We start from the raw sequence: 15,906 nt of genomic DNA, 5'->3' as shown, positions 1-15,906 counted from the left end.
TCAGATGCGGAGGATAGGGGCTTTCTGATAGCCATTACCAGAGAAACTGTTGCTCGCCCCGCCATTCAAACACACAGCAAATTCCTATAAAACCCAACTTGACAAAGCAAACGCTCTCAACAAGGCTTTCTCCTGCTGAGATTCAACCCTGCAGAATCATCCACCCACAAACATCGGCCTCAGTCCTTCCTTCCTATTCTGCTGGGAAGACCTAAAGACTCACTTCTTTAAAATCCGGTATAAAATGTCATCTGTTCCTATTTCCTTGTAAGAGAGTCTCATTTTCTATGCCTCTGCATTGATGACATTTTACATCCGCATCACTAGCAAAGCCTTTCCCTTTCTTTAAGGATAGGTCCATGCTACATATATATATAATAGCCGTAGATAAATAAATGTATGTTTGTAGGCATAGCCAGACTCTGTCAGGGACGCGACCACAAAGAATAGTCCAGTAAACTCAATCTCAGTTACTTTGATTCCATGACCAGATAAGAAGTGCGTACATTTGGAGGGTTCAGCTGATAGGCCAACACAGCCGTACAGCGCACAGAGGACAAACAGGCAAAGGCAAAAAGAAACTGGAGTACATTGATCTTCAAGCAAGGACGAATTAGTTTTTTTGGCCTGCCAAATACAAAGTTCTGTTAGCTGTGTCCATGGCCAGATGCCACCGGGAAGGGCTTTGCAAAAATGCTCTGGATTTCATCCTGATGTCCGGGACAGAGTGCTTAATTTGCCATTCAATTCAGACAATAATGCATGCAAAAAACCTGATGAAATTGATATGTAAGTTTATGGAGAAACACAATGTAATAGAAACAAATGTTTGAAACTGTTTTGAGGGTCCAGGGACAAGCTCACATCTTGACACACATCAGGCTGTTGTCCAGCCAGCTACTGCTGCTTCCTTCTTTGAATGCTATTAAGAATCTATCCAGTAGTAGAAGAAAGTGCAGATTCCCAGGTCATCCCATTCCACATCTGGGCACACATCAGGTTGTTGTCCAGCCAGCTACTGCTGCTTCTTTTTCCGAATACTATTAAGAATCTATCCAGTAATAGAAGTGTGGATTCCCAGGTCATCCCATTCTATAACAACATGAGTGGTCCAGCCCACAGGCACTTAACAGAAAGACATTTCTCCTTAGCTGACCTGAGCCCTTTGCTTGGCAGAGCAAGCTCCTAATTATTCAAGAAATGTAAGTGCTGAACGTCCAGTCTTCGAGGCACATACTGGACTTCTCGAAGTAACCCCATCACAACCTCAAGCCATTTGGAAACATCTACCAGTACATTTCCACCAATTGGAAAAGAATGTCTCCGCACTGTACGACAACTGAGTCATAAAGTCACCTCTGCCAACAAAGAGAAACCAGGCATCCACTCTATTTAAGAAAATCATGAATCTCAGGCCTGCCAACAAAGTTACAAGGAAGCAGTTCATCAAGATTGTTATCCTTAGAGATGCTCTTTTACTTGTAGGGTGGAATTATGCATATGTACCTAGCAAATATGTATTTGAACAACCACATTCACAAGAAACAATGGGGGGGGGGTGTTAAAGGTGGGGGGAAAAAAGAAGGAAGTGGATTCCTGGCTGGGGGCTCCTCCTGTGCCTTGGCTGATGGTTAGGCTGGGACCAGGAAAAAGGTATCGGTGCAATGCAGCTTTTTCCCAAGATGATTCTACCTGTTGGGGCCCGGTGTTCCCACATCCGTAATTTCTAGAATGGAAAGACTGGCTGTCTCATAATTGTGCAGAAAGGAATTTCTCTGTCAAATTTCTCTCCACACAACTTGTAATCAGGTCCCTAGAATATATACATATTGCTCATAATGTTCCATTCTCTCCTAGGGGAAGTTGCATGGCGAGGATGACTACTGAGGCTCTGGAAACATGTGGATGGGAAAAATAGGGTAGTCAGTTGTTATGATGTTCCAATACAAGGAAGAAGTTTTTAGAGCAGTTTTGAAAAATGAGAAAAAGTGATTGGGCACAAGTCATCAGGAAAAAAGTTCCAGGGTAAGGGTCAAATTATGCAGAAAGGTCAGCAACTCACTGTAATGTTTGCGGTTGGGACAGTAACCACTTCTATGGTACAGGAGTGTAGGGGGTGATGGTTTGCATGAGATATTTAGGGGTAGCGTGAAAACACTTTAAAACCAGAGGTCCAAATTTTGTATAAGGCTCTGCTTTTGAAATGTAATTATACAACCTGGTGTCATAAAGAGTAAGGGAGGGACTGATCAGGGCAGGTTTAAGAGAGTGTGCCTAGCAAACTTAATAAACGTTAATATGCTGATAACTAGCATGCTGATGGATGCTAATGAGAACAATATTTGATTATGGTCTGCAATGAGGTGATGCACCAAAGGAGGGGCTAAACAAGGAGAAGAGGCCATGATAGAGGATGGAGTCCTGGAGAACCCAAACATGTTGTGGAGCTGAGTGGACTCTGGTAAGGGCCAGGCAGTGTCAGAAAATGTCCAATGCTTATATTCCTACAGCTGCACCTGAAGGACAACCACTTGAGGGACTCCACGTGCCTGCTGAAAGTACTGTGCATTGGATGTCAGCGTCACATCAGTCTGGCTAATCCATGCTTAAAGATATTTTTGCCTCTCAACCGATAAATAGACTGCTCAAAATGATTAAAGGGGGGTGGCGCTGAATGGTAATGATGCAATAAGATCAGAGGGACAAAAGGTGGACCAAATAACCATTGTGCTCATGCCATCACTTCACCTTCTGTATGTTCTCTGCTTTGATATGGGTTTCTTTGTATTTTTTAAAAAGATATATTTTTCGTTGAGCTTTTTGGAGTTTGTTGCCTCAGCATTTTAATTAACGAAAGCTTTGTAATCTTTCCGCAAGCCTGTAAGTAAGGAGATAACTTGTAGGAGTAAATACAAGTGACAAGCCATAGGATTCTTGTACTTCCCATCCTACAGGTCTGATTCTTTCAGTAGTCACACCATGTGTTTATACAACTGCAGTGTGGTGAGTACAAGAAAAAAAGTGTCTGAGGCTGAAGAGGACGGAGACTATTGAGGTAGTGTTGGCACATGCGCTCTGGATATATGAGCCGACAACCGCCGGCAAGCACCCAATTTTATCCTGATAGTAAAAATAGTAAAAAAATGGCTGTAGTTACTGTTAGCTGTGCCCAAAGCAGAGTCACACAGGTTACACAGCAAGAAAACATTTCATCATATATAATTTGTAGGTTTTTACTCTAACAATCCCAGGCTGGTCACAGTCCCTCTTGACTGAAGCTTTACTTCAACTAAGAAGGAACATCTTTTAGCAGGGGAAACTATACTACAGGATTTTTTTTTTTTTAAAGAGCACGTCCTTTTTAGTTCACAGATTGGAATTTTCTTAAAAAGAAGCAGTGTTTAAACGTGGAAAACCCTTAGAATTAAGAAAGAGCTAATTCAAAAGCTATGCAACTGCAACAATGTCACTGCTGTATCAGAGAAATGTCTGATTTTGTAAATGCTCTCAACTGGACTTCTTGTGTGTCACATGTGTGTATGCAAAGTGAGAGAATACCCGTCAAGAAATGCAATAGGATATTCATTCCTCCAACACATGGGCAGCATAAGCCTGGTGGTTCAGTCCGCACAGGCACCAACATCCCAGTGCCATGCCCCATCCCAGCAGACTGCAAGTACAGATATATTCAGACCAACACTAATATCTCTTTTTTTAAAAGATATGTTCTTCTCACAGGAGCCGTTATCAGTAATATTGGATGGGTCTATTGTCATTGTGTTGTTAAAATTACCAGTCTAGACCAGCAAATGCTTAAAGTGATCTAGTTATCTTTCAAAATCCTCTACTCCAGTCACACTTTTGAAGTACCTCCTGGCCATCTATTGTGGATCTACACACAAGGTATTCTTTTGAACTGTTATTTTTATATAACCAACTCTCTCCATCCATGTGACAAGCTTCCAAAATGTTTATTCACTGCTAGGGAGATGTCCCACTGTCCCATCCCCTCTCCAGACAAAGATTACACAAATAAAGGGGGGCACTGCTGGGAGTAACCTGTATGGAGCTAGTGCAGCAAGAATCAGGCAACTAGGTGGCGCTAGTGCTCAGACTAACAGTCCACTCTTCTCCACCCCTATGCTTTACAATTGTACAAATGGTCAAATTGCCCCTAACGACCACTTTTAAGATATCAGAATCTAGGTAATGTTAGAAAATCAGCATTGCCTAATGTAATGAACTTCATTATAGTCTAAATGTTATATATCATAACAAATTTTAGCACAATGTCATAGTAACTCTAACTCTCCTCTGGACCACAACTGGAATATACACTTTTCCACCTCACAAGAATATTTCTAGGATCCCCTCACAAGAATATTTCTAGGATTTTGGCTAGAGATGAGCAGTGAGGTCCTCTTTCCCCAAGTCACCCTCACCATCAAACCACACTTCTTGCCAGCACTTGCCTAACCTCGGAATTCAATATTTAATAGCATTTCAGTGGTAAACCTCAAGAATCAGATCTGAGGATGAGACTGAACCCAATATTGCAATGCTTGGCCCGTTTTAATTAGAGTGATAACAGTATTGGGGTTGAGCATTGCAGACGTCGTGGGACACGAATTCCCAAACTCAAAATAGACAGGTTGTGGGCAGTTCCACTGTTGTGATCAGTTCTTTGAAACCAGAATTCTACTAGTAAAAAAGTGGATCTGACTTCTGTGATACCTAGTTTCAAATGCACGATGCATTCTCTAAGGCCAAACAATATTGTTGTGGTAATAAGAGAACTGTTTCAGTGACGTGACAGAAATCAAAGGTGAACATCTCTTGTCCTTCAAAATCATATGCACTCATATAAAGACATGTTTTACAAATGTTGGCACTGCTACATCACTTACCAACTCTCCCTTGTCTCCAGGAAGTCCATCAGCGCCAGCCATGCCCTTATAAAAAGCAAAAACTTGTGTTACTTTTACAGATAATATAAACAGGTATAATCTATTGGTCCCTTCTGTAGGGCTGTATCATCATTTTCTATCTTGCTTTATTTTCTCTGGACTACACCAGTCCTGTCTTGGTTCAGGTTCGAGCCATCTTCCTGGTCCTCCTTCTTCAATACTTTTAGCACAACTTTGCTGCGAGCTTTGCAGAAATTGGTACACAAAAAAAGGCCATTCTGACAAACATCATTTACTGTGACCACATTTATTTTTTACTCCCTTAGGAAAGGATTACTTTTCTGTGAACATCCGTGGCCACCACCTGAAAAGTCATAGTGTGATGAGCAAACAAGAAGGCTGTTCCCGCTTCTTCCATCATAATACTCTGGAACTACTGCAGGGCAGGAACCTTAAATACTCCATAGCTATGCACCTTGAACGTGCTAATTGTCTATCATTGCACACACTAGTGACCAGGGAGCAAGCAACTTCAACTAGATTTTAACAGGTTTACAAATTCACACATAAGCAGATATAGGGCTAGTTCTTGAATATAACAAAATATTCAGAAAGGTGCTAGATAAGCATGGAGCAGAACATGCAAGTTTACATGCTACAAGTCTACAGGTGTCAGGTAATACAAAAGAAGCATAATGGGTGTCAGATGGACAGGATGAGTGACATAATACAAGCCGGTTTGTTTTAGAGAAATATTACACAGAAAATACGAGAAACTTACAAGTATAAGATAAATAAAGAACAAAGGGCTTGATTTAGGGTTTGGCGGTCCAGTTAATCCATTAAAATGTGATGGATATGCCATCTGCCATACTACAAGTGCTTCTATTAAGGCGAACATGTCTAAAGGAGTTACTCGTTCACGTACCTCTAAATCATGCCCAAGACATGCTACTAGCCAATGGGGATAGGACAACCATAAGTGTAGATGTGGAGATAGGACAACCATAAGTGTAGATGTGTAAATATGACAGGACAAAGTAAGAGCTGACTAGTGGTAGACAAACTTGGAACGTGACCTGCTTACAACAGTCATCACACAAGCGTGCGCCAAACAAGCTGCAAGCCAACGGCTATCACACAAACATGGAAAAGAACAAGTTGCACGTCTATGGGTGTTTAACAAACATTGAAAGACCACTACTACCAAGTTAATGGCTTCAGACAAATATGAGACAAAACATACTATAAGCTTGAAGACGTAAAAGCGCCAATGGTCGAACACGTGGCATTCTAGAATAATTCACAACCCTCCAGTCAATCTGTAGCGCAGGAGTCTTCAACGATAATTTTCCCAACATGCTCGACAGCCCACGAGTATCAGTCGAACATTGACGTAACATGAGGAGACAAGGTCATGCCCATCCCTTGCTAAGTCAAAAAAGAGTATGTTCTTCAATTTGTATCATAGGAAGCTCCCTCTCCCCAAACTTTGCTAGCCCCTTTGTTAATCAGGAGACATGCGCCTTTTCTTTTGTGCACTTACGGTGCCCAAGTGAAACCTTGTGGTGATCATTCAACGCAAGTCTCTGAAAATCGCAATTTGTTCTGAAAAACAAGCACTGTCTCCTGTCATGGGTTTCCTTTTCCACCACTCGAGTGCTTCAGGTCCGGTCGCTGTCACTCAAACCGAGCTCACTCACCTATTTCACAATCTTTTTCAATATTCAAAAAGATGCTCAATAAAAGTGGGTTATTCTACCTGGTAACACATTAAGAGATCTCTTACATGTTTGTAAAGGTTTACTAAGACAGGAAAATCAAGCATTTGTTTGAAAATAATTACAGTATATGGACAATTAAAAATGAGCCTTACCTGGCTACCCTTGGGACCTGAAGCTCCAGTGGGACCCTGGGAGATGTAAAGGGATCAGAGAAAGAATTTGGGAGAAAAGAAAGAAATGGAAAAATAGTAGGTTAATCTGCTTAGACATGGCTGTAGGAACATGCTAGAAAGAAGTACTTGCTCTATTATGTTAAAGTGATTTTACTAAGTCTAATGCCTTCATTTACACTTACTGAACCGACAGGAGTGTCTCTCTTGCTTGTTTTGCAGGTATAGCTGGATTTTCCACCAGGTTTGTCAACTACTGTTCACAGGAACATCCTACATTATTACTAATATTAGCGAAATTTAACAGAGCATAAAATATACTTTTTCCAATTTCAATTTTTATGACATTGCAGGGTTTTAGAGGGAAAGTCTACATTTCTAGCTGGTAACATCAGAGATTGCCATTTAAAAAATTCCAGCAACAAGATTCACATTTTGGCACAAATATCCAGATTTCATATTGAAATGTTGTATATTGCACTGAAAATGCAGACATATGTTGTCTATTTTAATCTAATTTGCTGGGTACCACTCTTTGAATGTTAATTCATCATTCTTTCTGATCACAAGAGCTATAGAAAGAAGCAGTATGTGCCAAAGAATTGGCGTGCATGTGTGCCATGCACACCACCTACCAAAACTGTAGCGTTGAAAGCAAAGAGAACTAAGTGAAGTTCTGAATATTTGCTTTGGCTTCTTGTGAACTCCCTGGAGTGTAGTTCAAGCTTGCTTTGCTTCATTCACTAAAATTCAGCTTCATAAAAAGCCTAAAGTCTCAGCTTCTCTGTACACCCACAGTTGTTCAAAGGTCAACTCCATCCCTCATCTGATTGGTTGAGAAAGCAAACGACTTCTATCCTCAATCAGAGGTACAGCCATAGGGTTGGAAAATGAGAACTGAGGAGGTTTCTAAAGTACAGTGACAACAGTGAGCCTGCGTTCTCCTAGTGGGCGGTGGATGAACAGATTCTGCACTGAACATTGTATCTTTTCATAAAACCTATGCATGTTTCAGTGCAGAATCTGTTCTTGAGTCTGATGGCATTCCTCAGATCTTGCATTCATGGGGCTCAGACCCCTCCTGGGACTTGCAAGATGTGTTTCCTGTAACCGGTAACCTGAGTGAGCATCCTTAGCACAGGCAGCACATTGTGATGGTCTCCGCTGCACAGGCCCTGCTGTGTACACAGAGTACATAGAGTCTATGTGCTGAAATTAGAAACTGAACAAGAAGTCTTTTGTGTACAGAGACGACATAGACAGACTTAACAGCAACCAGATGGAATCAGCAACAGCGAGTTGTGAGAAGAAGGAGTTCAATTGACAGGACCTACGTAGCTCACTTGCCATAATTTATGTATTTGTTTATATAGAACAAACATCATCATTGCAGGCGTCAGAGTGCCTTACAATTAGAGACCTTCTTGAAAATATAAGTTGCAGCGCCCATGCTTAACATGACAGAGCCATCATGAGATGGATCAGTTTACGGAAATTTAAACAGTGTAGCATGAAATTTACTATAATATTCATAGATGACATAATTACGTTTACCATGAATTGCTGAACAGTTAATACAGATTATTCTATCAAATCTGAACATGCTTCACAAAGACATCTACTGAAGACATTCAATCTTGTGTCTAAAATTAGGGAAGATATGTTGTACAATCTTGCTATCCTAACTTAGTGTAAATGGCTTGACATGCCTCTAGGTGTTGATGAGAAGAATAGAAAAGAAAGAATCGATTTGAGTTGGAGGCATGGATGAGAAGGCAAGTAACTAAGGGGGCATGAAGAATCAACAATAAGGGTTTGATCAAATGCAAATTGTCAATTGGGGAAGAATGAACAAAGGTACAAATGAATGGTTCTGGAGCTAAAAAAGGATGGAAATTACAGTAGAAGTAACTGAACATTGAGGTATGAATTTTGAGATACAAATTATGGAAGAAAGAGAATATGTGTAGAGAAGGATACAAATGAGTAAAGAGGAGCTACAAATGGAAGGATAAGTTGTGAAGATTAAGTGTTAAGTGTCTGGGTCCTGCCACTGCTCTATGCAGTACATCTCTACCTTTTATCACTGGTAACTACGCCTTTTCTGATTATTTGAGTCTCTATGATGACGATTTATTTGCTTGCACAATATTTTTCTATCTGATATTTAAAGCCACATCCTCCTTTGTACCACTTTTCACATCTGAACTGGATTAGAGATAAGTGCCATTATTGTGTCTATAGTTGGTTATAGCCCACATCAAATCTGGCTAAAACCCCAAAAGGTCTAAGCGTTGCAAGCTGGTTTGATGTTTATATTTTAATGTTTTATTGCAAGCATATCACACAAAACAATTCTACCTAAATGTGGCAGCCATGCACATTGCAATATTATAATCATTACATATACATTTTAACAGAACAGACTGGGTGCTTCCTAGATGTAGGAGTACTTAGAACAGGTATAGAAACCATGTTTTGTTTTAATGCACACAATAACAAAATATGGTTCCTATTCCTGCTAAGGAAATGTGCTTTGAGTTTGAATTATTGTAACCTGGAGATATAGTTTAACACACAAATAAAAATAAGTTCAACGGATAATGAATTGAAAGGAGGGAGCAGTGGCAAAAATAAAGATTTGGCCCACTATCAATGGCACTTAATAGTACTTATTTGTAGGCCTATGTGCAGGTGTGATCAAGTGAAAAACTCACACTACAAGAAAGCCATTAGCTAAAGTGGGCACACCCATTGCAAGATGCTGTATTCTATGGCGAGTGTAAGCAATATACATATGCATTTTATATTTAAGAATTTGCTTAATTACATGAGACTGGCAAGTCAGCTAAACCTGCCTGTAGGACAGACCTATAAAGTCTATTGGGTGTTGCCATGTTCTAAATGACTCGTCTGCAAGCGACAAAAGTATAGGAAGAGAGAGAGATACAAAACCCACTTGCTTGGGAAATAGGGTGACAAGTGTTGAAATCCAAACCCAGGACAAGTCACTGAAATAGGTAAGACTGCAAGTCAGTAACAACGTACTACAGAGAATAGGGACAAAACATATATCACTCACTGTGACAACATGGTTCCTAGGGCAGCAGAGCAGTCAGAGGTTACTGGACGTTTGATGCGTCTACTGAAGTCGTTCATCAATGAATTGCTGGGGCAACAGAACTATGGTACTCCAAACGGTGTAATCAAGTGCTCCCCTACAGCACTTGACTCTCTTAGGATAGAGCAGCCCAAGGCTTACTCAAGGAGTTGAGGTGATTAGACATTCTGGGCCCGATGCACAAAGAGACTGTGCAGTCGTGGAGGAGGTGCCGCAGTGGTGGCGGAGTCTCCCCACTCGTGGCGGAATCTCGACACCGAAGTTTCTCATTGCAAGGATTCCAGCACGAGTGCGGAGACTCCGCCTCGACTGCGGAGACTCTGATATGCCTGCAAAGGCTCTTTGTGAATCGGGCCCTCTGAATACTGTTAACACAGCAACACCAAATGATAAGATCAAGGTCCACTCAGTGCTTTACTTTATAAAAGGAATGCGCTTTAATACACAAAAGATAAATATACTACACATAGATATATAGTAAAAACCAAAAGTCGCTAAAATTCTCTAGCACTGAGTTCTCACCCCAAAGACTATGCCCTCAATTACTACATCAAAGGGCTCACAGACATACTGGACCATAGTCCACTGGAGGCTAAAATATTCCTGGGTGAGCTTCCTAGTCACAAAATCTCACAGGTTCATTGGTCCTCAGTGGTCAACACACCAGACTCTTTCGACCAACTAAGAGAAGCAAAGACGGGTGGCCTGGAGCAACTTACCGGTGAAGACTGGAGGGTGGCGGGTACCCTGACCCGAGAAGCAGCGATTACTTTGCAGTTACATTTAATACAATGGAAATACCTCCACAGGGTTTATTACATAAGGGATAGGCTATGAAAAATGGGAAATGCTGTGTAGACTGAGGGTTGGAAGTGGAGGGGGTTGTTATTATATTTGTTCCTATTAATCTTGCAATGTTACATCACAGGCTCAGTCAATCAGGCATCTGCTGTTCTATATGGCCAATTGTGTAACAGTCTGGTGTATCAAAATCGAATAAAATTAATAACATGGTGGCCTAAAAACAGAACTGGCACTGATGCACTAAGATGTAGCTCAAATGCAACAAGCAATATTTAATTTAATGCACCAGCACTGGTTCAAATGCAAACTCCTCACCTCAAACAAATACACTGTAACCTGGCTCAAATGTACCACCACCTACCTAAAAGGCACCAAGGAACACTCTTATTTAAAGCATTAAGGTCTGTCTGAAATGCACCCATTCCTCTCTCCAATGCACCAGGAAAGATATGTATTTATACACTAAGTCCCAGCTTATATACATCACAATTTACCTCCAGTGCACCATGCAAGATCTTTATTATATGTACCGAGGAATAGCTTAAGTGCACCAAGATCAGGCGAAGAAGGCAGTCCCTAATGTCTGAGATTTCTGGGCCGATACCCTCAACAATCTTGATGATTAAGGTTCCCTAATTATGTACACTACATAAAAAAAAGGTAGGAATCAGACCTTACCCGTTCTCCAAATCCGCCACGAAGTCCAGTTGGTCCAGGCAAACCAGGATCCCCAATGCTGCCTTTTAGCCCCTGAGAAGGAGAAAAGGCATATTTTACTGATAAAGGAAGCATTTTGATACCATTGTGTCATTTTCATGTACCAGCAAGTAAAAATAAAGGGAGATAAATCATAAATGGTGTTTGCAGTACTAAAGACATTTTGGACTTACGTTACTCCAGAATGTCCATCCGCATGGTAACCATTATCGGCCATACATATAAATTGAAAGCAGGACAATACTACAGGACATAGACTGCTAAAATCTTGAAGGTTTGCCCATGAAGCTAAAGTACCTCCAATTCCAATATAAAATCTGGATTGCCTGGATATTTTTGCACGCAAAATATATAGCAAATTGGAGAAGCACATATGTAAGTACTACTCATGCCATTCTCCGGCACTTTACAACAAGGGACTTGACCACACAGGTACGTTTTTATTTTAATTGCATTAAATAAAGGAATTACAAGGAAGTAACAGGTATTAAGGGTTTACTGATGGGCAAGAGTTTATGGTTAAAGTGCTTAATTTGAGCTTGTGGCTTCCGGTGCTCGGTACCGGCACGTAATTGTCAACACCGGCACTTATGACAGTCTGCCACATGGTGGCGTTGCTTGTCTGATTTCGAGAGGAGCACAATGACAGTTATTTATTAATTGCATATACATTAAAAACTACTAATACAACCTGTCCAAGCCATTCTTAAAGCCTTGGGGGCCAGGAATAGTCTGACCTGTCACACTTGTAGGACTGTGATGGTTTGTAGTTGTGTTGATACTGTCATTGTCAGTGGTGGCAGGGGTAATGGGTGGTGAAAGGTGCAGTGGCCTGATGCGGGCCCGGGCCCTTTGTTAAAAAATTTGTTACAAATTAAGCACTGCATGGTTGTCAGGCTTTTTAGGTTTCAGAGATAGGTATGAGGTAGTAAGGGGTTATTAGGGTCCAGAGATAGGTAAGGGTGGTGGTAGTAAGGGGATTTTGGGGTGCAGGGATGGGTAAGGGTACTTCTAGAGTTCAGGGATGGGTAAGGGTAGAGGATGGTAAGGGATGGTAAGGGATTTTAGGAATCAGGGATAGGGAAGGGTAGGAGGTAGTAAGGGTTTTTAGGGATCAGAAATGGGTAAGAGTAGGGTATTGTAAGGGGCTTTTAGGGTTCAAGGAGGGGTAAGGGTATGGAATAGTAAAGGAATTTAGGTTCCTGGAATAGGTAAAGGACTAGGGTAGTAATAGGTCTTCAAGGGCAGTGGGATTGTGAGAAGAGTTTATATTTAATTGAATATATATATATATACACACACACACACACACACATCTATATGGTTGACAAAGCCATCGGCAAGGCAAATCGGATCTCTAGATCAGCTGCCTTATGTGATAAAAACTTGAAGGTTGCTGATACAAGTGGCCAGGACAGCTCACCCACAAGAATGATACTGACTTATAATAGGCAACACCAAGCCTTACGTAAGATTTTCAAAAACAATGGAAATTTGATGTCAGTTACCCCGGACATCACATTTAGAAAAGCCATGTCCATGAGCGACACCTTAGTGAAAAGCAGCCCAGAATTGGTTGTTGCTAAGTCCTGGCTGAATTCTAGAAAGGGATTCATCAAGTGTGCAGTCTGCAAGTCTTACAGACAAGGTATTAGCAAAACATCTTATAGAGGCCCTTTCTATGATGTCCCAGTCACTATTTCCAAGTTGCTCACATGTAAGACCGAGTTTGCGGTCTATGTGCTGGAGTGCCCCTGAGGCCTGCAATATGTTGGTAGCACCAAGTTGCAGGTCAACAAGAGAGTACTTCAGCACATCAGAGCAATTCGCGGCAGCGATGCCTCCTATCCTGTGGCGCGCCATTTCAGAGAGTCTCACGACAACAAGTCTGATCTTTTGAGATTCTTTGTTATTGACTGTCTTGCCTCTCAGAAGAGGGGGCAATCGTGAAGCTCTTCTTCGTGCACTAGAAACAAGATACATCTTAGACACTAAGACACCTCATGGTCTAAATGCTAGCGAAGATTTCTTTACGTGCTTATAATGAGACCCGCTCGCATCTTTCTGCACACAGTTTAATGAATTTCTCATTGGTTCTGCCTCTGCTTGTATATATTACATATTGTTAACTGTTTTCTAAAAATGTTTTTTAGGGTACACAATTTTTTAGCACTTTATTGCACAAGCACTTTAGTATTTTATGATAGGTGTCCAATATAAGGCCCACTTGGGCATGATTGTTGTTGTTCGTTTTTTGCACCGGCACTTTTGTCTTTAGGCTATTTATTCTCGTCTTGGCAATTTTCTACAATGGAAACTTCTTTACAAAATAGTAAAATTTCTATGTACTGTTTTAAATTGCTATTTGTATATTTTACATGCTTAAAACCAATTATTGTATTATTCAGCTTTTTTAAAAATATTAACTTGATTGGTTTTATTGAGAGATTTTTTTGCCTAGTAATGCACGACAACCATTGTGGGGTTTTTTCTTGCTATTTATGATGAGTCATCACCCACTTGGGTTACATTGTATTTCAATCATGTTTTAGCAAGATCCATTTTTTAGGAATTTTAATGAATTTTAAAAATTCCTTTAATTGATTGTTTTTAAACGCAGGTAATAGTCATGAAGTAATGTCTATTATTTACAGCGTTTAATGTATGTCAATCGTACTGGTGTTCTCTAGATTAGGCACTTGTCTTTGCTATACGAATATTTCCTCTATGTCTACTGTCATGTGCTTTAAGCTAATCACTGAGTTACACACATAGCACTTTAAATTTTGTACACTCCTCCACAAGTGTCATGTGATCAAGGCCTCCCGAAAGCTGAAACGCGTCATGGCAGACACAAAGGGCATTCAACAATAAATCAAAAACTTCGCACCGAACACTGGGTCTGTGTTCGCCTGTTTGGCTGAGGATTGCAGTGGCGAAGGCTACCGTATATATATATATATATATATACATACACACACACATACACACACACACACGCACACATTACCACTAAAAAAAGCATAGTACAGATCAACAATGTAAAACAATGTGTTGTAAAGGTCATCACATTGCATTACATGTGTGGCAACAACTGATATTTACCAGGTCCACTATACCCTTGAGGAATCGGATTTAACTTGGAAACCTAGGGTTAATAACCAATCAGCACATAAAGGTTTTCACAAAAGTTTACAGCTTCAAACCTGAGCTGTTGCCCTGCATGCAAATCTTGTGACCTCCTGTTTTTTAAAAATGTCTACAGGTTCGATTGGAACGTCCCTGGAAATAATCATGGACCAACAATTGATGAGATTTTTTAAATTAACTTAAGGGCGAGTGATTTACCTCTCTAGATAAATCTGTGTAACTGTCATCGAATAAGACACAATAATTTAATGTGTTCTTTATGTAACCTATCTGGTAAGAATATTGTTCTCATACTTTGTTTTTAACTGTACTAGTCTTTTACATGTGTGTTACGGTTATTTGTAAAACATGTTTTTAGTGTCTAACTAAAGGACAATTAGAAATGCACACATTTTCATCTGAATCAATTGCAAATTGTCTTTGGATTTATATATTTTTAAACCATTTTTGCACACATGGGATTAAATAATTGATTTGTATTTTATTGAGTTGTCATTTTTTTCGCTTTTGTTTAAAGTTAGAACCTAAACTACTAAAGTTCAATTTTGACTTTGAATAGCAGGACAGTGGCACCATTTACCGCAGAAAAAACAACTACTTCTGCTATCTGTTTTATTGACTTGAAAAGCATGAGCCATGTGAAGGATTTTAGCGCAAACCTGCATCACTTAGTATTGCTTTCAAGTCTCACTTTCTTCAGTTCCGGTATTTTTGTTGCTAGTAGCCAAGACACCTCATACTACAATGTTTGTAGGCAGACCTTTTCTGTGCCCCCACCCCAAATAATTTTTGCTACTTACCTGATATCCACGGACTCCTGGAACACCAATTGGTCCTTGAAGCCCAACACCACCCTGGAAAACATAGAATATAATATAAGCCGAGTGTAGGAGGCATAGTGTTTACATAAAAGCTGGAGAAAAACAAGTACAAAATGTACGTCTCAATATGCAATATGAACACTCTAAACTGAAGTACACAAGATGCAAAACCATTTAGCAAAATGGCAAATGACTGGCCAGTGTCTAGGGAGTGCGTGGATAAAATGTTTATAGAAGTAAATGGTCCACTACTTACTGATGATCCACGTGGCCCTGCCTCGCCCCGCTCTCCAGGAATACCGGACTCTCCCTGAAAAAAAAGACAGAGCGAATGGTAAGTCACACCACCATGGCCTCAGACCACACCATATGGTATTCATTTCCTCCTTTTACCTTCATAGACAGGAGACTTAAGTAGAGGCAAAATGCATTCAAGGTAATCGGAATACTAGCCAGCAGTCCAGTACCTCTGCAAGGGCCACAAGGTTCCAG

At 40.5% G+C, this 15,906-nt stretch overlaps 1 protein-coding gene across 1 annotated transcript in view; it reads right to left on the bottom strand.

The window, feature by feature from the left end:
- The window catches only part of COL9A3 (collagen type IX alpha 3 chain), a 193,883-nt gene that overhangs the window by 85,650 nt on the left and 92,327 nt on the right, over positions 1-15,906 (bottom strand). Inside the window, exons 22-26 of the mRNA XM_085619726.1 lie at positions 15,671-15,724; positions 15,394-15,447; positions 11,405-11,476; positions 6,784-6,819; positions 4,908-4,952 (exon numbers count right to left, since the gene is read on the bottom strand). Coding sequence (XP_085475852.1) covers positions 4,908-4,952; positions 6,784-6,819; positions 11,405-11,476; positions 15,394-15,447; positions 15,671-15,724 — 261 coding nt within the window. The remainder of the gene's footprint in view (positions 1-4,907; positions 4,953-6,783; positions 6,820-11,404; positions 11,477-15,393; positions 15,448-15,670; positions 15,725-15,906) is intronic.

The sequence above is a fragment of the Triturus cristatus genome, chromosome 7, assembly GCF_964204655.1.
Source record: "Triturus cristatus chromosome 7, aTriCri1.1, whole genome shotgun sequence".
NCBI classification, from domain to species: Eukaryota; Metazoa; Chordata; class Amphibia; order Caudata; family Salamandridae; genus Triturus; species Triturus cristatus.
The sequence above is the reverse complement of the archived record's forward strand: the minus strand, read 5'-3'. Positions and strand labels throughout refer to the sequence as shown.